The following is a 22,925-nucleotide window of genomic DNA, read 5'->3' as shown; positions in this document are numbered from 1 at the left end:
CGCTTCACGTTCATTGCACAATAACATCACTGTGACTGCGTATCCCTTTTACTTTCAACGCATTCTAAGCATTAAATCGGACAATTTCTGAGTATTGCCTTTAAACGTAGCTACGTGGCTTTATGGATACATAATAGAATATCTTTATTGCAGTAGAGTGTCATCCAAGATGCCTTGATATGTAGGTAGAAAGAGGTGGTAAACTCAACTTCAACAAATGAGTGGACGATCTCTATCAGTGCTGCGCATATATTTAATCATCAACATAAATTACTGCGTCCATTCAAAGAATCTTCTTTGATGCTAACGATTTATTCAAAGGCACCCATGTTGTTGTGTTGTTTGAGGACAGGTTGTTCAATAAGTGGATGTTAGTTATATCCCCGCCGTGGTAATTTTGGTAGCAAAGACTCCGGATTAATTTTGACCACCTGGGGATCTTAACGTGCGTCCAAATCTCTAACACGCGGGTGTTTTCGCTTTTTGCTAAGACCATTATGGAGAAGCTGCCGACTGAGATGGGAGATCTTAGATGGATGAGTGACAGGTGCATACAGCAAGACATTTTTCGGGGTCTCCATAGCGCATGTTGGGCGGAAGGCACAGTACGAGCATTTCTACAGGCCCTTAAGCTGGTCGTGAGGTGTTGCTGTGACACTCTGGTGCCATTTTTTCGTTCCTCGAACTTAGACAGCAGACGAATTCTTCACAGTTCGGCATCCCGCGCATGCGACACTGAATGTCTATCGATCTCTTTAACGCCGGTCAGAATGCCTTGCCTGCAGAGGTATTTGCTGCAGATCGGCGCTTCCCGCCATGCACGTACCTAGTTTACCGAGAACTGACTATAGTTCGCATGTGTAGGCGATTCCTGTCTGATTGGGAAGTAAGAAGAAAACACGCTCCTGTCTTTTTTGCATATAGGCCGGCCAGAGTTTAGGAGTATCCATGGAAAGCATCTCGCTGATTCCTCCCCGCGCGTTTTATTTCCGCCAAGGCCAAGGGCTGTTGACCCACGTGCTGGCGGTTTACTGGCACCAAGAAAACATGCTAGTCACGCTAGTTCCGTCCCAAGCAGTCCTCGGTATGACAGACTACAAACCGAAATTGGCACGACGTTTGACCGTTTAGAGCAAAGTGCGTTTCAGGGATGGTTTGAAAGGAGCGCTCACGTTCTCACTTCTTATCGAACACCCAAATGTTCGCCCTGCTCTTCACGAAGGGGAAAAAGATGATGGGGATCGTTACCTTACTCTTTACAGAACAGCAGAGTGGAGCAATCGCCCACATGAAACTAGGGAATATTGCCGCCCCTCCTTCATGTTGGAGCCTCAGTACACCAAATATTTTAAGCATTACCCACTAATGATTCCAGAATGAAACAAAAAAGCAGCACCATTTCCCCACGTAACCCATTTGTGTCACCTCGTATATTTTTCGCCACCCTATGAACTATCCGCACAAAAGGCATTAATCGTTTGAGCATATCAGTGCATCTTTAATTAGGTTCAACTATTGCTCTCCTGCGGCTCACCGATTTTCGCTGGCGATGTCGTTTCTGGTCCCTAGCGTCGGCTTCAGGTATTGTTTTATTAGCATGTGGGAAATCGGAGCTGAAAATAAACAGCTCCTGTACACGGGCTGATTAAAAAGGCACCGTAAGGCAGGGTTTTTTGCCAGCAGTGCTATACACACTGCACGCAATCACATTGTCTGGAGCATAGCGATATGTATGATTCAAAATGAAGGGTGTGTATATCAGCTCTGACTCAATTCTAGGCACCTCATTACTCAATCACCGCAATATCAACCAAACCACAAAGGGGTACGGGCATTTGCATAAGAAGAAGCAAGCTCATTAATTAAATCCCCGAGTTTTTTTTCGATAAACATTACCATATCTTGCTTATGTTGTAATTTCTGTCAATGCCATTTATTCCCAATAAAAATTTTGATAATCTTATTTACTGATCGAAGATATCTATGACAGTGTGATCGCACAATCTGAAAGCACGCAATATCCAGGAATGGGTGTAATTCGTTAATTGAAGTAAGCGGAGCGCATAGAAAGTATTTTATTCTTTTGTGTTGGTCGATGGCACTAGCGCAATAAATCAGGAGCGAATTGTGTTTCCCTCACATTCCGTGGGAGTGCTCCGGCAAGGGTCACCAAAAATGAGACTCAACGCGGCAGCCACGTTGTTTGCAGCCGCTTACATATGGTGTGTCGCTGCTGGTCCAGGTAGGGATGTTCTTCTCTCTTTGGTTTAGTTTAGTGTATTGCATTTTTTCCTATTTCAATCCTTCATAGTTTTACGAAAATAGGTGTAAATATTTAAGTTCGTCATCCAAGATATGGCAGAACAGCTTTTGGTATACTAAAGTTACAAGTGCTTCCTAATTACGTCCATGTACCATTACGTCCATGTACCATTTTTCAAATCCTACAAAATAATAGAGCACATAAAAACTTTTCGTTCGTTTGATCGGGGTCGACCAGTTTTTAATGATAGTGAAGGTCGGAATTTGACTCCGTTTGGTCACAGCCGACTGTTTAAACAAGTTTGCGGTGGTACGTTTCCGGAACAGAATTTAAAATTAAACACATGTATTAACTCGACAACGGGCTGTATAAATGTCGAGTGTTTCGGCGTAGGAACGTTATATCAAGGACTCTTATCAAAGTAAACGAAATAAATTTGTGATGGTTTTTAATTTGCTTTCGTTACACATCGTGAATAAGACACACTGTGGCACTAGAAAAGGTATGAACAAATTTTACAACGATGATAACGTTCTGGTGACGTTCTGGTCGGGCATGCAACTCCATCAGAAAAGCTGTCACCCTGGTATTGCGATGAATCTGGGACCGTGTGCAGAGTGTCCAACACACGCGCACCAAATACAGCAACCTTTTTACTACAGTAACTCTGCAAAAGCTCACACAAATTATTCAAGCAATATTGGGGAATTAAAGGTTATACTGCTTTGGTTGTGTGAAATTACTTTACGCATTCGGGGCTGAACGCCAGGATTAAATAATGCGGTGGCAGAAACGGTGCACGCCCATACATGCATACAAAAAAGAAAATTTTACTAAACGTTGAATTAAAGAACATGGGTGGGGCTTTTTTGCCCGCACTTCTGACATGCTTGGAGCTGCTTAGGAATATTGATTCAGACGTTTTCAATTAGCAGCGTTTGCAAGTTACTGTCCTATATTTCAACCCTCGTCCACCTCTTGGCTTCGGCTATCGGTAGGTGTGTGTAGCTTCCGGGCGCATGTCGTGAATATGGGGAATCTTCCTCAGCAGTGTTGCAGGAGTGTGATCGCTTGGACAAACTCTTGTAACCTGCTGAGATATGTCTCACTGAGATGAGCCCAGATCTTTTGCGCTCAGCTTTAGGTTCTTTTGTAAGGGACGAACACGAGCGGTCTGAAAAAAATGTTTCTAGTAGCTCTCCAGAAATAGCCGGTATGCCAGGCAAAATGAACTAAACATTATCATCAATAGCCCTATACTCGCAATTGGCCAATATAATCTTAGGCAAACGAAATCTTGTTTTTTCCTGACTTGTGAAGCGCCTTGCACTAGCTATGCAGCGGTGACGTGGAACAACGTAAGCTAATCTTTTAAAATCAATGGTCATTGTCGAGCTACCTAAAATGAGAACATTTTGGTCTGTGTCTGTCTGTCTGTCTGTCTGTCTGTCTGTCTGTCTGTCTGTCTGTCTGTCTGTCTGTCTGTGTCTCAATTCAGCCGCCCGGTCAAGTATGTAAAGGTGCATGATCAAGAAGTATACGTAGGTAAGACATTTCTGTACAGCTAAATCTTCTACCATGCGTCGTGCCAGACAAGATTCAGCCGCAAAAAGAAAAAAAAAGCATGGGGCATAATTGAGACAAAATCCAAGCACAGATCAAGCTATTCACCGTTTTGTATAGCTTGCTGTTAAACTTAAATGTATTAGTAGTGAGTGTAGACCAACTGCAGGGTGGTGGAAATCCCTTAGAAGTGCAGTTTTCATAGAACAAGAAAATACTCAAACCATTATGTGTTGCATTTCTCTGTAGTTAATCTTGCAGTTGAATACCGTAGGCCACTACCTTCTCTTCATGTTAGAGCGTCATTTCATGTATGTCACAGACCTCCCGGACATCAGGGACCTGACAACAAACGCCGTAAAATATATCAGTAGTGTCACGGATGTTTTAAAGTAATGCGAGTACCAGAAAATATGGAAATGTCACACAAACAACGACGCTTTGCCAAAATCATGATTCTTTAGCTGGGTTATTCAGTGAAATATAATAAATGCTTTTTTTTCAATTTTGCAGTTCCAGAAGCTTCAGCTCTGTTCTACGGGAAGCCAAAGTGTAGCAGGATGTTCCCTTGGGTAAGACATTTTTATTTCACGAATTAGGGAGAAGACCGGTTTGGTCGCATTACACTTCGAGACATGGCAAGCTCACGCAGATGGTCTGACTAGCACTTAATTAAAGCGAAAAGGACCATTCCATTAGGTTTGAACTGCTGCCATCCTCCGCTCTCCAAAAACACTACTTTACCTCCCCATTTTTTCCTCATCCCTCCATCTAGTATTCTGTCCTCGTGTGGTTTTAGTTCCTCGTCTTGGTAGGTAATTCGTTATTCTTATGATTAACATGTTTTCAGCACGTGTGCATTGCAAGCCCATCGTGACGCCGGGGTTCGTTCATAATCTGAGACCCGATTTCGACCGCCCGACCTTGTTTCCAAGACGCCCCTTTCCATGACAATTCGTATTTCATATCACCGTGCATCTACGGAAACTTTTAGTCAGACTGAAGTTTTTTGGAAGTTGCTACCAATTCCCGAGCTTGCGCTTCGTAAGTCATCATAGAGAGTACGCTTTGGTTGTATACAGCGCTTCAGAAAGGAAAGGGCTTCCTACTGTTTCAGGCTTGAAGGGTGCTTTCAGAGCATACAAATTCTGTATGTGGGATTTCTTTTTGTTGTTTAAACACTCAATCCTTGCTTGCCGATGGTAGATTTGTTCTAACACACCTTCCATTACATTTCCCGAGCTAAAGGGGAGGCTCAGCGAAAGCTTGTTAAGCAAACAATAATTTTGATTTCTTTGCATTTGCCTTTAATCCAGATACTTCGGCTAACTATCCAAATAATCCTTATCAAATATTCTTTTCGCGTATTTTTAAACTCAGAGCACAACACAATAAGGTTCAATAATTCTGATTGGTCAGTAATTTTTATTTACTCCTAACCTGCAGTTTTTCTCCATTCATGATCATCATCCAATTTCCGTCCACGGCAGAACCATAGAGTTTCATACTAATATATACTAGAGGGAAATCTGGCGCTGCATTCGCGGGCCGCCGTGGGCGGCGCCATTGCAGCTAGCGACGTTCCTCGCCTCCTTGGCTTGGTTAGCCACATGGCTTCTTTTTCGTCTTGAAGCCAAAAGGGGTAACATTCTTTTTTTGTTCATCTTGCATGAAGCTTCTAAATAATCCCTGACAAATAAATCTCTCTGGAGCTTTAATTTTACAATAACAAAACAAATTCGGTTAATCTTCTGCAGTAATATTGTTGCATTTTTGCAGCCAAAGCCAACTTTTCAGCCTGTTCGTGAGCCATGCCAAGGACAAGTGGAACGTGCCTGCCCGGTACATGACGGCACGCACGCTGAAGTGCGGCTCCCCTAGACAGTGGCGCCAGATTTCCCTCTAGTGTATATTAGTATGAAACTCTATGGGCAGAACGAAGGCCTCTCCCTAAAAAAAGGGCATGTAGCTGAATTTAACCCCAGAGGGACCGAACTTGTTCTGCCGAAGGCCTAATATATACCACCCAAAACAAATTCTAAGTTCGGGGTTTTGTAATGGGATCCGAGGACCTCACCGTCCCCTGCGGAATTTCAGGGAAGCGCAAAGCAATTCCCGCAACTATCTTTTCCCATTTTTAAAATTTTTTCCCGAAACCTTGAACGCAACGAAAGAATTGGGCTTTGTTGCAAAACATGTGCATTTTACTTGTCCTGGTAGCATTAGTTTCAGCCCCTACTTTTTGCAGAAGACGCCATCTGTAAAGAAAAGCCTGCCAAAGGCATATAACAGTTGGTGGTTTGGATGACTTTTAAAAGCTGCAACAGGTTTTTTTTTACAATAAGACAAGTATCACCATAACAGTCAGGCACAGAGGAGGGGCAAGCATTCATTACGCTTAACCGTCACTCTACTGGCAAATTCAAATAGTTTGAAACTCACACTGCTCAAAAGAGTTCATCGCGGTACCCGTATAACATTCGCAAGCCCAAAAGGGGTATCCGGAAAACTCATGTTTGAGAACCACCTCTCAACATAATTTCAGGGCCTTTATCTATGCATTACGCATTTCTGAGCAGGAATTGTTACGTCTGTGATGTGTAATGAGGCTCGGACATCCCTTGTGTATATCGTCCCATAGTCAGTTTTCTCGCTGTTAGCAATACTCCGGTGGTGGCTACTGAATGGAACTCTTATTCGTAAATACTTCATTCCCTTGAGGGTGGAACAAAGGGTATCTGCAGTTTAAAAGCTTTTTCTACGCACAGACTGCTTTCTTGGTTGTCGAAAATCTGAAGTGCCTCTCATGCTGATGATATTTACTTTGGTATGAAACGAAACAGCAAGCTGATGGTATTTGATTCTTAAGCATTTTGCAATTATTATTTGTAATATCCTTTACGCTTATATTCAGCTAAGCATTTTAGAGACCTGTGCTATTTTTTTGCAAGGATTTTCAAATACTTTGGAAGCTTTCGTAGTACAATATGAAGGATCACCGATCCCTTCGGTGATCCTCAGTAAATTCTCCTATTCCTGCGGCTTTCCTTCATCGTCCTTGATTACTTCCTTTTCATTTAGTCTTTACTCACGGCTGCTAATCTGGGTGTCAAGCGAGTCCTTTCAGTACGGGCTCCTTGCCAAGCTTTGCTATATCTTACTTATCTGCTTTGAATCTTTCAACGGATTTCACAATCAGTCATGCTTCTATCTTTCGGCATTTGTGCCTGAGATCATACATTCTTGCTTAGCCAATAACATGCCCCCTCTTCGTAGGGTCGAAACTCCGGGCTGGTTATGTCTTTTAGCCTTTACAATGCACTTGGCACGAATGCGTTAATCATCGTCTAATTAAATCATTTTGGCGACTCTGCTCTTTATCTACAAAACCTGCAAATAGATATTTCCAATTAACAGTGCTTCTCAATGAGATCCTTTGATTCTGAGACTGTCTAACGCCTTCCATTGTGGATTCCCTTCTTTCTCATAGACCGGTGATTTTATGACGACCGTAGTAGGAAGCCGATTAACGCGTGCGTTCTTTTTAACCTAGTCGGTTAGGACCTCGATGCTCCTGAAAAGTAATTGTCAACTTTACGATGTCTTTGTTAGTGGCTATTGTTTTGTTTCTGCGTTTCAAATTCATTCCTTCCTTTCCTAGTATCTACCCGAACACTACTCTTCCCAATCCTCCGATCAAGACCCTTGATCTTTCCTAGCAACCAAACATCCACCACAATGCATGTGTAACACTCAGAAAAATTACGCTGAGTTCTTTCTTTGTGCTTGGGGTTTCTCCCTGTCTATTTCTACTTACTTTTATGCTACTAAATTTATTAATAGTTTTTGTGATGTTTCCTCTAAATTGGCCACGCAGACAAAATATGGGTTGGTTCTATTCGAAAAATTTGTCGTTTTATCGTGCCCCAAGCGTGTTTTTTTTTTCAAGTGATGCTTTATTCACTGAGAAATTAATCAATTTACGGTACAATTTTGATTCACCCGACAAATTGTGGTTTTTATGACACCTGCCGTAACGTCACATGGACGGGTCTTCGAACGGTATTCAATTGTGCTGTTCGGCTTGCAGTGGACTGCGGCAACGCCGGGCTAGAGTGGAGGCACGCTTTGTTGATACGGCGGAGCCTTGTTTACCGTCAGTCTTTATAGGTGGCCCCACCATACGGCTCGACATCGCTATTCGCATCTGCCTTGTTTTAAATGCAGAGCATTTCTTTAACTCACGATGTCACCCGTTCTAGTTGTCCGTAGCAGTCAGCACCTCTCCCCCTACACTATATAAAAAAATAATACTTACCGGTGCTTGGTTTCGATCCCACGACCCTGCGGGCGGAACGCAAGGTACATGGTGCTCTACCCACTTCGCCACAAAGCCGACACAGAATGGAGGGCTACGAACGCGCCTTATATACTTGACTCATTCAAACTACGTCAAGAAGCTGCTGATACAACGCATTCACTACCTGTGGGCGGAACGCGAGGTACATGGTGCTCTTCCCACTGCACCACAATAATCATACCCACCTGCTAATAAATGATGTCACGTGACCACGTAATTACGTCTCCTCATTTAATTACAATACAACAACCAACAGCAACAAGTGCAGCAACATTAACGTAACGCAAACTACTTAACGTCGTGCGCCCCCGGAAATGCTCTGCATTTGATCGTGCCCCTCGCGAGGGGGATGTTTAGTTTCCTGCCGCAGCAAGAACCAGGCGGTTTCCTGCGCAGACATTTCCACGCCCTTGAGCACCTTCACTTGCAGCTTGCGGAGCAGTTCCTTGTAGTCGTCGTTGGGGTTGTCCTTTTTGACCGTCTTTGCACCTTCCTTGTTTTTGTTGCGGTAGGTAGTAATCGTTTCGTGAACCAAGGGCCAGGTTAGACAAATAGGGTCACGTAAGACAATGTCACTTACGCTAATGGGCCAGTCCCGTCTGAAAAATCGCCAAAGCGCCACACTCCTGCGCAGCTATAACAAACATAGTGCGCACACTGCCACACAGTACCAACAGCAGTGCGCACTGGTACTTCTACGCTTACGAGTACTTTCATAACATCCATTGTATCGCCCCACCATTCTTACGGCCATAAATAAATGTGCGTTACACTGGAGCGAAAGTAGCTCGTCCTGCAAGCTTATAAGCCCTGCCTCACTTGCGTTTACTTTTGGCGGTCTCAGCCAATCGCACGGCTGGGCATATGACGTCACGTGTTCTAGTGCGGGAAATGGGCTAGTGAGTCGCATGGGTATTTCATTTTTTTCCTAATTATGTAGCTTATTTGAGCGAGGTTTACGTTAAAAGTGTTGTGAGTAAGATTCAAATGATGGAAACTTTTTAACGAACCAAACTTTTGTTTCGTCTGCATGGCCCCGTTAAGCGATCTGTATGACTGTGGCTCCATCCTCCGAATTTGAGCAATTGTCCGTTCCGGCTTAATTTCGCAGCAGGGAAAAGGGCAGCAATATTAGTCAATACCCTTTCAATAACTGATCACATATCACAACCCTTCAAAAGGCTACCCTTTAAATAACTCATCCTGCTTTGACTACGCAAAGGATGTTTATTTTGTACTTCGGGTAATTCTTACTGACAGCGGGGTTAATTCTCACAGAGCCAGTTGGAACAAACGCGATGCAAGGTCGCAAGAAAAAGCCACAAACTTTAAGCGCTGTAACGTTTGCTAGAATTTTAAAATGTTTTACAGAAAGTTTAGGTGGCGGCCAGAACAAAAATCAGTTTATTAAGCTTTTCAGAACCTCTGGCCGAATATAAACATAAGTTCATTTAGCGCAAACAGATATATAGTAGCCCAGCCTGAAGACACAATCGGAAAGCTTGAAAGTAAATGTGTTGTCGTGGATTTTATAACCCGTAATTACGACCTCATACTGAATACACGCATAATGTTTAATTGGATAAGGGAGAAATATATGAAAGGGCAGTGTCATTCAAGGACCGTGCTGGCATTTTTAAAAACTTCCACAGAAGAGTGAAGGAAATGCTGTTCATTGCACATACCGACGTTTTTGTGTTGTCATCATTCACATCACCAGTATCAGATGCATAAGCATGCTCACGTCCGCAGCAGGGCAAAATACGCTCCTGTACACTTTCCATCCGTACAATCCTGCGTCATCCTAACAAATTCTCTGTGGTCGAGGTGTTTTATCTTTGCCCTTCGCTAAAATATGTGTCTGCCCCTTGTTTTTTGTCCTGCGCATCGATAATATTTATTTGTTTCCGACAGTTCATCTGATGCATGCGATGGTCGCCATCTTTGTTTTCGGATAATAAATAATTTCATAGCGCAATCAAAAGTTCCCGTTGACCCAACGTCTCTTGGAAGTAAATAAGCGGAGTTCATATTTTGAGAGATGATTATCTACGCAAAATTACAATTCTACTGATGGTGGTAGGTAAGTAATAGGTCACAGGCCCAACCCCCTGAGATAGCCACTCTCAATCTGTAGTGGTCATGAATGGGTGGGAAAAACTGCCACTGCATGAGAGATATTCTGAGCACGCACGGAGCACATATTGTTGTCTCGATTCAGACAGGTCTTGGGGACGATCATATAGACTGATGCGTCAGGGACTGCGCCGTCAGTTCGATACCAGTTGTGCTACGGATTTGACTTGACGAACAAATTGTTTTATATATGGACAACAGTTCCACGCCTAGCTCCCCCGACCTTGTCACCCCTACTCACCCTCCCCGTTTACCCCCTCAACGTTTCTCCCCACCCCCTCTCCCTGTGGCTTTCCACACTCCTGGCTGGTTGTACGAGGCCAGATAAAACCACAGATTAGGTGAACATAAAGTTTGCCAAGTCTGTTAATCACGTAACCAAAGCACTTCTTATCAGTAATAAATGCGAAAGCCTTAGGTCCAGCGGAACGCAGCAGAGGGATCCTTCACGGAAGCATGCTGAAATCGCAACCGATGAGACTTCGTGAATCGGCAGTGGGAGTCCAAGGCAGTTGTCTTCGCAGTACAATCCCACAGGGTGGATATGTGAGACATTTCATTTTGTCATGTTGACTTCGCAGACAAATGGGATTGAGCGAATCGGTCCTGAGCGACTGACGACAGCTGTCGTCGTCATTGTCCATCCCCATTGGGTGGGTATAAGAGAATTCTCGGTGGTTATGTGGAAGTCGTGGGCTACTTGAAGTTGGTGTAACAGCGGTAAACTTTTGAGGGCAGTGGTGATTTTGACTAAGTATTCGACCCCAGGTGTAATATGGTGACGCATATATTCAGCCTTATCGTGTGATTTCCAAAAACAAGAACCAGGTACCAAAAAGGTAAGTGTGCTGTATTTACAAAGTAGGCATGCCGCGTTGTAAGAAATATGTTCAGCAAAACACTAATGGCTGGCGCGAATATTGCATTCATCACCGCAATCATCAACAGTTTGCAAGGACTCACTAGAGGACAATGGCCAATTCTGCTTCTCGTGGCGGTTCCTATGTTTCAATGCCCTGCTCCATTCTTTGCCTCTAATTTTCTGGTTTCATTCCTTCACCGAATGAGCGGTCGTCCTCTACTTCTAAATTCGCCTTCCGGTAGCCACTCCGTTGTCTACCGTGATGATTCATTGGTCGTAAGTACGCGCAATATAGGCGCAGCCCAAGTCCACGTTTTTTCGTTAGTTTGAGCTGTGGCATGTACCGCCTCAGTTCGTGTTCTGGTATTCTAGGCTAGTTTCATATCCCTGAACTTTACAGTTTTGACATTTATTTCCGTTGCTCTTTGGGCTAACCAAAGGTTACCTTCAGGCCGCCTAGTAAAGTGCAAAGTTTCTGCCCTATAAATCATCATTGACAGTACACGTAATGCTTGACCGCCTTTGTCTTCAGTGAAAGATGTGCGTGCTGCATGACCTCGTATTTTTCACTTATATAGATTTCTCTTGGCTTAATTTTTATAAGGAGAAAACGAGAGAAACCCCCAAGTGGCGACACTCGCAGTGCAAGATTTTCGGATGTGGAGGTACGTTGCAAAATTTCATGTGTTGCTTTTGCAGACGGAAGGTGAGGGGGTTTCAGGTTGTACGTACCTGTGCAGAGGATGGCCAATTCGTCGTGAAAACGAGCCTGATGGTGTTTCCTGCCAGGTAAGTGTATGGCCCTGTAAATGCAATACCGAAAGCGTTTTGCCGCTCAAAAGCATATATGAAACATTGACAAACCGGCGACGTGCCTGTGCTAATGCCATACGGAAAATCTCAAAACACAACAGGAGATGCTTGATCATTGTTCGTTAAATAAGAAGCTGTATGCTGAAAAAGTTAACAAAACAGGCTTGCGGTTTTTACGTGTGCATGATTTCAAGAGATTGTTTTACAAGCACTAATTCTATTTCCTAGATTTTACTCGTGAGACTGCTACCACAAACGTTAAAGTGACATAAACACTGCTAGCATACCAAAAAGCACCCATTGGTAACGCACTTTCAGTGCTTTCAGTTAGAAGCTCCTACTCCAAACATAACTTTAAAAATGCTACGACATACCCCGCTCTCAACTCCACCCACTGCTAACAGTGGGCGAACAGTACACCTGGGGGTTTTTGTGTTTTTATCATAGGAATAAGTTCCCTGGCAAAAATGAAATATTCTTAGCGCAAACTAGGATACTTAAAAAGCAGTCGTTGAAGAACTGTTAACCCTGCCACACTGCAGTAAAGAAATAAAAAATCGAATAGGCTCACACGTGCTTGGTCTCTGTCACTGCAAACAATATTTACCGGCCTTTTGAGAGTTGATGCTTTTGAAACTGGAACCTTAATACAAAGTGTTAACGACCTTTCCCGTCGCTCGGGGACGGGACCAAGATCATTTCTATGCTTGTTCTTTTAATGAGGGCTGTAAAAGCGTACTTCTAGTCCCCATCTCAGAGCCAGTTCGTAATTCAGTTTTTCGCTCTCCCATCAGCTGGCACATACCGAAGAAATGTCAACTGGGCATGTGTTTAACACGTTAATAGTTACATCACAGATGCACTAACCTAGCAAACCTGCAGAAGGCACCACGAAAAACGCTTGCGGCGTTCACATTTTCCAGTCACCGTATCGGATAACGGCGGCAATGAGAAGCTTATAAGCTACAGTATCTGAAGCAATCACAGCTTCATTGAGTTTATAAATCGATCATCGCTTTTACAGTAACGAACGTTGTCTTGAATGAAATAAAAAGAAAAATAAACGCACTTATTTGCCGTTCATATACTGATAGCTTTAAGCCACCTATTAGACGGCAACTTCTGGAGACCTGGAAAGCTGAATGGAGTAAACAGACAGACAGACTAGACGTAATAAAGCTAAGGTTGTAAAGAAGTACAACTGATTCATGGAAACCGAATTATCTGGGTTCCGGGTAGGCCCCATTCGTGTAACTCTCTTGCAGCTGATCACAAGATTTTCGATATTCCTGTGTAGCAAGTGCGGAGAGATCTTACCAGCAACTCACCCATTAAATAAGAGCCTCAAATTAGCCTCACCCTAGCAACATTGAGGCAACGTAGACAAGACTATTTAATGCAGTATTTTTTTTTTCAAAATTTACCATCATTCCGTATTTTACACATCCAGCCGGCATCGCACATCTCCCGCCGCGCAGATAACCTATTGAAAGTATTCCTACCATTTGCACGAAATAACATGTATAAATACTCACCACTCTTATCAGCGATAAAGCTATGTAATGACCTGCCTTGTGATAGTCAGTAACTACGACACATTTTTCAGAGCACTGTCAGACTTCTAAACACTTCCCGAGACCACCACTTTTATGTTTGTCTGTTCCGTTTAGTGTCACCTAGACTTTCTTTTTCTCTTCAATTTGCAACTTCCTTGATTATATAATGTTAGTTTCGTTGACAAGTCCTTTCTCTGTGCATGTGCAGTCTTTGTCAAAATTTTCTAAGACATGCCGAAAGTGCACAGTCCGCAAGAAACTCAACGTACAAACTTGCGTCCCGAGCGAGGCTGAAAGGTTTTATGCCAGAAAGCTAGAGAAAACTTCCTTCTGTAGTACTGCCATAAAATAATTATATCATATTTAAAGGTTATGCTAACATTTTGAATTCTTTGTTGTCCATAATGGTTAGTAGGACCGGCCCAAAATATTTTGATAGAGGGTTTACATTCGCTGAGAATATCTTGTGCCTCGTTAACAGTGTGTTACAGTATGTTTTTACTTTTGTTTTCCTTTGAATTCTTACTTCACTTATGTAGCACCCCTTTCTGGGGCCCTTAAAGGTACTTTAAATTTTTTTAAAGTAATTTCGGCTAAGCTCACTAACCTTGGATATGCAAAGCAAAAGCCTGGCTTAGTCTGGCTGAGTCTTCGTTTCGCTTGGTTAACCTTTGATGTAGCTTTATTGCCAACCGTGGCCCAAAGCCTTTCGGTACCATTCAACGCTCACAAAAGAAGGCCTGGCCTTGCTTTCATTCTCGGCGAACGCGGCGTTCTTCTTTCACGGCTAACGCGGTGCAAGATGAATCACATAGCCCGAGACGACCCAGCGGCGCATGCGTGGGAGGCTGCGGGTTTGGTCGGCTGCCCATCAGCAAAGCGGACGCTCCCGTCGCGGCCGCCGTCGTTACGTGAGCAGAACGACTTAAAACGGGGCCTTGTGCGCAGCGCCGACAGCGCGCCCGGCAAATCCCGCGATGCGCTTCGAGGGGTATGTCGCCGGGGGGGTGTGTCCGGTAAAAATGATGACTTCGCATCCTCCGCAAAACCGCTGGATGACAGCAGTAAAGCTTTGCTTTAAAATAAATAAAGGCATGCACTAGGCTCAACATCATATCAAGACTGCCAGAACTTCCCGATACAACGTTTCATTACACCGATGGGTCTTTGTGCTTACAACACCTAGATAATTTTCAAGCGGTATTTACAATTTGCCAAAGAATATTTTAATTACGGGATTTACTGCACCGAAGCTACGCCTGGGCTTCGAGGCGAGCGATACTTGTGGGTTCAAGATTAATTTCGGCCACCAATGCTTTTTTAATGTTCTCTTTATTCTCAACCCACAGGAGTTTTCACTTGCAGCCTACAATTGAACATTAATTTTTGGTATGTATACCGCATGAAATAAAAACGCGCCCTTACGCACCCACCGTCTTATTTGTCTTTTAATCAGTTTCACTGCCGTTTTAACATTTGCCTTTTTTGGCATTATTGTGTTTTATTTGTTTTTACACTCTTCGAACTTTAGCCTCGCGCTACTAAATCAGCATCATCATGGCATTATCGCAACTGCAATTTTTTACATAAAAATCACAAAAACAGTAGTCAGTAGTATAAGAAACGGACAAGCACAACACATCGGCTTGTAGGAAGCCGCGAAATTTTGGTGGTGAAGCTCCTTAGGGGCTCGGGCTTTCGGCGTATCCCGTCGTCATAGTCGTTTCATGTAGTCATGGTACCAAAACACCCGGACACTCGTTTTCCAACGCCTCGCGCTAGAACGTAACGCGTACTAAAAGAACTATCCGGGACACCTCATTCTCCATAGCCTGGCACAGAACATTTCGGGCTTCAAAGACACGAGACTTTCACTGCAAAGCTGTATACCTCTACACCCAAACAGTTTTATCTCCATTGGCAAAATCACCAAGGCGCCAACAATACACTTATACACAGCATGCTTCCCCCCTCCCCAGGTTTCACGTTAACAGAGATGGCCCGGAATTAGTTTTTAATGGGGTGGCCAACCACACAGTATGGTAAATGTTTTCTTGTGCACGGCTAAATAGCAGAATGAAGTTAAAACGCGTTAGCAGGCCGCTGTTCAGCCATCATAGCAGTATCAGAAATTTTAATTAGGTCGTGAGTTCTGAGATAACGACGATTGATTGATTGATTGTGGGGTTTAACGCGCCGACGCAACGCAGGCGATGAGGCGCGCCGTAGTGGAGGGCTCCGGATTAATTTTGACCACCTGGGGATCTTTATCGTGCGCCGAAATCTCGTACACACGGGCGTTTTTGCTTTTCGCCTCCATCAGAAAAGCGGCCGCCGCGGCCGGGAATCGAACCCGCGAGAGATAACGACGACCACCTGCCATATCACCAGCCTCAAGCATTGTGAAACGCGAGTTTGAAAGCGATCCCCACCCCGGATGGCTCAGCGGCTAAGGCGTTGTGCTGCTGAGCACGAGACACGGGTTCGATTCCCGGCCGCGGGGGCTGCTTTTCTCATAGAGGCGAAATCAAAAACGCCCGTATGTGTACGAGACTTTGGAGTCCGTTTAAAATCCCGTTGTTGTCAAACTTAATACGGAGCCTTCCACTAGAGCGCGCCTCATCGCCGGCGTTGTGCCGGGGCGTTAAACCCTAGAATCAAACAAAAAAAAATTGTCAGCGTAATTTTTGCCGAAACTGATAACGCGCCACTCCATAATTGCTTCACCTCAGGGCAGCGATGACTGCATCCCTTCACAAAAATATGCAATTTTGTCGAAGACAAAATTGCATATATACATATACACACATTTGAATATATTATATGTTATCATAGCAAAGAACTAGGCAAATGCAACGTGTACAAACTGTAGCACATACGTCATCATCATCATCACCAGCCTGTCTACGCCCACTGCAGGGCAAAGGCCTCTCCCATTATTCTCCAATTACCTCAGCACAAAGAACTCAGAATAGAACTAGCAGAGCTCTCGAAGTTAATCAATAAGCGCAAGACAGCTGATATACGGAAGTATAATATGGAGAGGATCGAATACGCTGTAAAGAACGGAGGTAGCCTGAAAGCAGTAAAGAGACGTCTTGGCGTGGGGAAAAATCAGATGTATGCACTTAAGGATAAGCAAGGCAATGTCATCACAAATAGGGATAAAATAGTCACAGTGGCCCAGGAGTTCTATAGGGATCTGTACAGTAGCCGGGACATACAGGATAATGCCGAACGAGACAGTAGTTCAGAGGAGATAGACATCCCACCAGTAACGACCGAAGAAGTAAGGAAGGCTTTGAAAGAAAAAGCACATACGTAGGAAACAAAAAATACGAGTAAACAAAAACTATTCAGCGCACATTGCATATAAGTTAAAGATTGGAAAGTTTCCCTCACACAGGCTCCCGAAGCGACTAATCAAGATTTGGAGGCTACCTGTAGTTCTCATGTTTGCACACACAATCAACAGCTAGCTTCATTCTCAAAAGACAGACGTTAACTTAAAAAAAAACACAAGTTTATTTCGTCGACGTTCGTGAGAATCAGTTTCTTATTAAGCGGTTCTTTTGTTTTCTTACAGGGGGACGGCTTAAGGATCTGCCTGAATGGGGAGTGTGTGGGCATTGATGAGTATATAGCCCCTCAGTCCGAAGCGCCCTTGCACAACCCCTACGCCACAGAATATGTCAGCGTTCCAACCACATCGAAGTCACCGACAAGTACAGCCGCGCCTCCTGTCTATGAAAACACAATGACAGGTACAGGCCACACTGAAAAACTGTCTTCTACTTATCTAAGTGCCAAAAAACATGCAATGGGGTCGTTCTGTGCCAAACGTCCCAGCCGGAAGTTCGACAAGCACGGATTTCTTCAGGAAAAATTATGATTCCTCCATGCATGGCCCACAATGCTCCCTCAAAGTAATTTGTCCGATTGTTTTTTGTAGCCGCACTTTTGTCTCCAAGGTTATAAGCAAAGTTAGGTCTGTCAAAAAAGGCATCAAAAACTCACTTCTTGAATCGTCACCGTTTTTTCAGGAACAGCAGGTTGAGGCCTTAGACAGCCCTACACCGCATTTCGAAAATAGCATTGCTTTTTGTTTGCTCTCGTTACGCCATCCATAGACTACACGATGTTGCTCATTTTAAAACAGTTTTAGCAAATAGAAGGGCACTCTTTCATCTATTAAAACATTGTTTTTCTGAATTTGGTCACATCTGAGAATTTGCAAAAATATATTGACACTGAAAAAAGGATAAATTTCCGACAAAACATTTGTCAGGATTTGGCAAAATCTTCTTTCCGGCACTTTATCACCCCTAAATTGCGCATTTTTGTGCTCGTAGTAAAAATATTAAATAAAAAGCATACACTAGTACAAATTATCTCAGTTTATTTCAGAAAGTTTGAACGGAGCAGTTTTTGTTTTAGGAGAGAAACAAGTGCTGAATGTGTACACCAACACTTCACCACGTTGTTCCACAGAGGGTCTTCTCTGCACGGCATGCGCCTGCATTCATCAATTACGCGTGAGCCAGAGGTTTAGCGCGTCAAGAATAACTTCCCTGCAATGGCTTTTGCGGCGTCAGTACAGGGAAAATATATATTTCACGTGTTGATGGGAAAACTACAACGTGGACCTAGCGGTGGTGCGCCCATTGTATGTGTACTGTAGACTCAACTGCTGGCTGGTCATCAGACGTGCATTTAAAGCATCAGTGAATCTGATTCCCGCTAATTCATGCAAATAAATTCGTTCAGCTCAATGTCAAAGCTCGTGTTTGCTTCCCGATCTTCGACACACATAAGGGATATGACGCATAACTCACACGTATGCTTTAAATGCACGTGTCATGTCCAGCCAGCTGTAAGCTGTAAGTGTACTCCTAGAATGGTCGCCCCACCGCTCGCTTGGCGTTGTACTTTTCCCACCAACATGCCAACTATCCCTTTCCGGTATTGATGCTACAAAATACCCTCGTAGAGAAATTATTCTTGAAGCGCGATGCCGCTGGCTCACGTGTCTTTCGTGAAGGAAACACATGTCATGCAGAGAAGACGCTCTGTGGAGCAACACGGTGAAGTGTCGATGTACAATTTAAATTTTTTTTTTCTCTGCTAAAACAAAAACTGTTCCGATTACACAGTAAGAAATATCCTGCGATGATTTGTGCTAGTGAATGCCATGTATTTGATATTTTTACTACGAGCACAACAATGCGCAATTTAGGGGTGACAATGAGAGAGAAAGGAGCCTTTTCAAACTTTGACAAATGTTTTCTCGCACGTTTCTTCTTTTTTCAATATCAATATATTTTTACGAATTACCCACAACAGTAAACCGGAAAAAAGGCTGAGGGGGTGTTCTTGTATTTGCTAAAAATGTTTGAATACGCGCAACATCATGTCTTTCCGAATGACGTAACGAAAGCTAAAGAGCAAAACTATTTTTATAATGCCGCAAAGCTCAGTGCAGGACCTCAACATTATGTCCACAAAAAAAGCGGTGAAAATTCAAGACGTGGCTTATTTATGATATTTTGACAGACCTTAAAAAACAGGAGAGAAAAGGGCGGCTACAAAAAGAAAAAAGTTTTGGTCAAAAATACCTTGAAGAAGAATTGTGGGCCATGCAAGGACGAGCCACACTTTTTGCTGAAGAAACCCATACTTTACGGCTGGGACATTTAGCATGGAATGAATTTTGGATTGCTAGCCGACAAATCACCACACAGCGATCTTTCACTGTGCCTCGAACCGGGGCCTTTGTGCGCCATTGAGTCGGTTCTTCATTTTTTACAGAAAACCACGTCCACACAACACAACTAGAAGGGACTACTTCTCATCCACCGATACTGCAGGAGGACCGCTCTATCACTAGCGTAGATACCTTAGCAGAAGAAACTGGCACAAGCTCCTCATATAAAGGTGCGCGATCGTCTCCTAGCACCGTGAACACCAACCCTCCAAAGATTAAATTGATTGTCACTCAAGACGCGGGTTCAGAAGTGGCTTCAACTACACCTAGTTCGGTTTCCTCGGTGCATGAAGGGACAACTCGTGTGGATCATGACGGAAAACAGACTTACTCTGCTACGCATCAGAACGATGGCTTTACAAATGGTTCAACAACTCTGAGCCGGCGTCCCATATCTTCCTCTGGGACAAATGCTGAAGAGCTTACGTCACGCCCCATGCACACCGACGTCCACTTTGGCTCGGTAAGCGATGAAGTCCCTGGGGTAAAAGTCAGCACTAAACAAGCAGCGCCACCTGCATATGAAACTACAGTGCCTGCAACGTCAACCTCGAAGCAGTCTGTGAGTTCTTCAGGGATTCCGCATGAAGATGACACTCCCACAGAAATTTGGAACGAGGACGTCTCTACTATCCCCACATCCCCTGGTACATATGTGCCTACAACCATCTCGTTTTCCCACAAAGAGTCGACAGCGACCTTCACAGAAAGGGACAATGTATCAGACCTGAGTGGCAGCCGTAATACAACCCCCAATAATGATTTTTTCACAGCTAGCACTAGAAAACCTAGCCACAGCGTATCTACGCGTGCTTCCCAGTACAAAGAACATGCTGTTTCTGAAGCCAATCAGGAAGACGTCTCCACGCGCTACCCGACACTGTCGGATGAGCTTCTCGCCGATTTCTCTACGACAAATAAGCAAGGTCTGTCTAGGCAGCATCCCACAGCACCCGACCAGGGCTTCACAAGCTATGCTAAGTCCACCAATGAAGAGACGTCGTCAATCTCCGCAAACATTGCAACTTCTTCTATCAAGGAAATGGACGCCGAGGCAGCGATGAGTGGTGGCACTACTAAGCCAATGACCATGGAGCCGACATTTGCCGATCCCACTTTTACCACCGATCAGCATTACACGTATCCAGATGAAGAACAAAGTAGCGCTGTTATGTTGGATGAAATTGTTTCTGCACATAATCAAACACCCAACTTTGGTCTCCTAACTTCCACAGTGTCAATACAAGACAGGTCCCCATCAACCTCAGTGCGTGCAGAATGGCCATCAACCACGGAAAAAGCTACATTTGAAGAAGGGAGTACGAATAACAACCAAGCCACAGTTACAGAAGATATGGCAGCAGTGTCATCTCTTTCTACAACTGAATACTATACAGAGGGCCGTTCTTCAGGCGCAGCGCAAACCATTGCTACAACGTCGGTCGAAGATGCCTCAACACACGCTTCTACAACATGGCTCCGGAATGCGACAACTTTATTTGCTTCATCCAGCAAACAATCAAAGTCCACTTCGGCCCAGATGATCTCTTCTAGCACTGAAATGGGAGGATTTTCTGAGCCGGATAGCAGCAGTGAACAAGTTACCGCTGCAGGAACAGTTTCAAGTGCACACGCGTCGACCGCTTCAACAAAATACCCAGACTCTACGACGTCTCCGGATATCAAGATTCCCTCGGAAACACAAGCGAAAGACGATAATCCTCCCGGTTCTACCACACCCCGCCTGCACCTGACTATTCATCACTCGAGAAGGGGCGAAAGCAAGTTCACCAATGAAGATACGTCGTCAACCTCTGCAAACATTGCAACTTCCTCTATCAAGGAAATGGACGCCGAGGCAGCGGTGAGTGGTGGCACAAGTAAGCCAATGACCACGGAGCCGACATTTGCCGGTCCCACTTTTACCACCGATCAGCATGACACGTATCTAGATGAAGAACAAAGTACCGCTGTTAAGTTGGATGAAATTGCTTCTGGGCATAATCAAACACCCAACCTTGGTCTCCGAACTTCCACAGTGTCAATACGAGACAGGTCCCCATCAACCTCAGTGCGTGCAGAATGGCCATCAACCACGGAAAAAGCTACATTTGAAGAAGGGAGTACGAATAACAACCACGCCACAGTTACACAAAATATGGAAACAGTGTCATCTCTTTCTACAACTGAATACTATACAGAGGGCCGTTCTTCAGGCGCAGCGCAAACCGAAGATGCCTCAACACACGCTTCTACAACATTGCTCCGGAAGACGACAACTTTATTTGCTTCATCCAGCAAACAAGCAAAGTCCACTTCGGCCCAGATGATCTCTTCTAGCACTGAAATGGGAGGACTTTCTGAGCCGGATAGCAGCAGTGAACAAGTTACCGCTGCAGGAAGAGTTTCAAGTGCACACGCGTCCACCGCTTCAACGAAATACCCAGACTCTACGACGTCTCCGAAAATCAAGATTTCCTCGGAAACACAAGCGAAGGACGATAATCCTCTCGGTTCTACCACAACCAGCCTGCACCTGACTAGTCATCACTCGAGAAGCGGAGAAAGCAAGTCAGACTCGACACCACTGCGAGTGAATGCTGTGTTAAGTGCCTTGTGTGCTTTGTTCCTGATCATCACTACATTGATTTGAAGGTTCCTTTAAATAAACAAAAAACTGTTTAGCTTAATCAGAGTCCATCAGTGCTTTTCAGGCCCCGAAACTCCGGCCGCAGTTTCATATAGGGACAAACGCTACCGCGAGGGTTGCCGTTATCGGGGAGGGCGCATTCAGCGCCCGCGCCACTCGCGCGCACAGCGCACCGCTGAAGTTGCTGCCCGTTCCACGCAGTTGTTGACAGCGCAAAGAATAGTGTGCTAGAACTCATATTTAATTTGACATACACGGGGTTGCGGCATTTGCATGCGAAATCGTTTTTTTTCTTACTTTTCTCAGATATCAACGTTTCGGTAGAACCAGTCGTCCCTATACTCAGCAATTATGCGTGTACGTGTTGGTGCAGCAGTTTTTTTTTATCTCGTGTAAAATAGCGTAAGATTGTGCTTTATTTAAGCGAAGGTTATTTACTTGGGTTGTGACACTAGCGAAGCCTCAGATTTCAAAACCCGAGAATATGAGCTCCGCCGCTGCGTTATTGTTGTTGTACAGCTGCGTGCCTTCTTTTTGCCGGCCGGGCTGACGGGTTTGACGCGCGCTGGAAGCACCCGCGGTGGCGCTTTCACCTTTCTGTCTCTCTGCAGTTGTCGGGGGTCATTACCGAATTAGTGCGTGCGATGCGCGGGTTCGTCCTGGTCGGCGGGGTTTCGTTCGCTGCGAGGTCAATCCTGGGGCCAGAAATGAGTAGAGAAAGGCGCGCCGCCACGTCAATAGCACTTGTAAAATCCAAGGTACGGAGTGAGTTGCCCATTCGTTATGGGTCTAGAATGTTGCCACGACGGCGGAGATCGATAACGAGGGATTGCGAGCTACTTTTGTTGTGCGCGCGCCCCGTTGCAAAATGCGATAATTTCGTCTGAGTTGGGTATAATATCGGCTCGCATCGTGTGAACAATACTTTAGAGAGACCGCCCGAGTGGCGATGGCCAGC

At 44.5% G+C, this 22,925-nt stretch overlaps 1 protein-coding gene across 1 annotated transcript; it reads left to right on the top strand.

Annotated features, from left to right (window-relative positions):
- Positions 1-2,120: 2,120 nt before the first annotated feature.
- On the top strand, positions 2,121-22,007 carry LOC144146775 (uncharacterized). Its single transcript, XM_077678704.1, has 5 exons — positions 2,121-2,242; positions 4,340-4,398; positions 11,884-11,973; positions 17,140-17,317; positions 19,362-22,007. Exons 1-5 carry the CDS (start codon positions 2,176-2,178, stop codon positions 21,968-21,970), a joined length of 3,003 nt encoding a protein of 1,000 aa, XP_077534830.1. The 5' UTR covers positions 2,121-2,175; the 3' UTR covers positions 21,971-22,007.
- Positions 22,008-22,925: the final 918 nt, after the last annotated feature.

This window comes from Haemaphysalis longicornis, unplaced genomic scaffold (assembly GCF_048455015.1).
Source record: "Haemaphysalis longicornis isolate Haplotype H1 unplaced genomic scaffold, Haemaphysalis longicornis Haplotype H1 scaffold_7, whole genome shotgun sequence".
NCBI classification, from domain to species: domain Eukaryota; kingdom Metazoa; phylum Arthropoda; class Arachnida; order Ixodida; family Ixodidae; genus Haemaphysalis; species Haemaphysalis longicornis.
The sequence above is the reverse complement of the archived record's forward strand: the minus strand, read 5'-3'. Positions and strand labels throughout refer to the sequence as shown.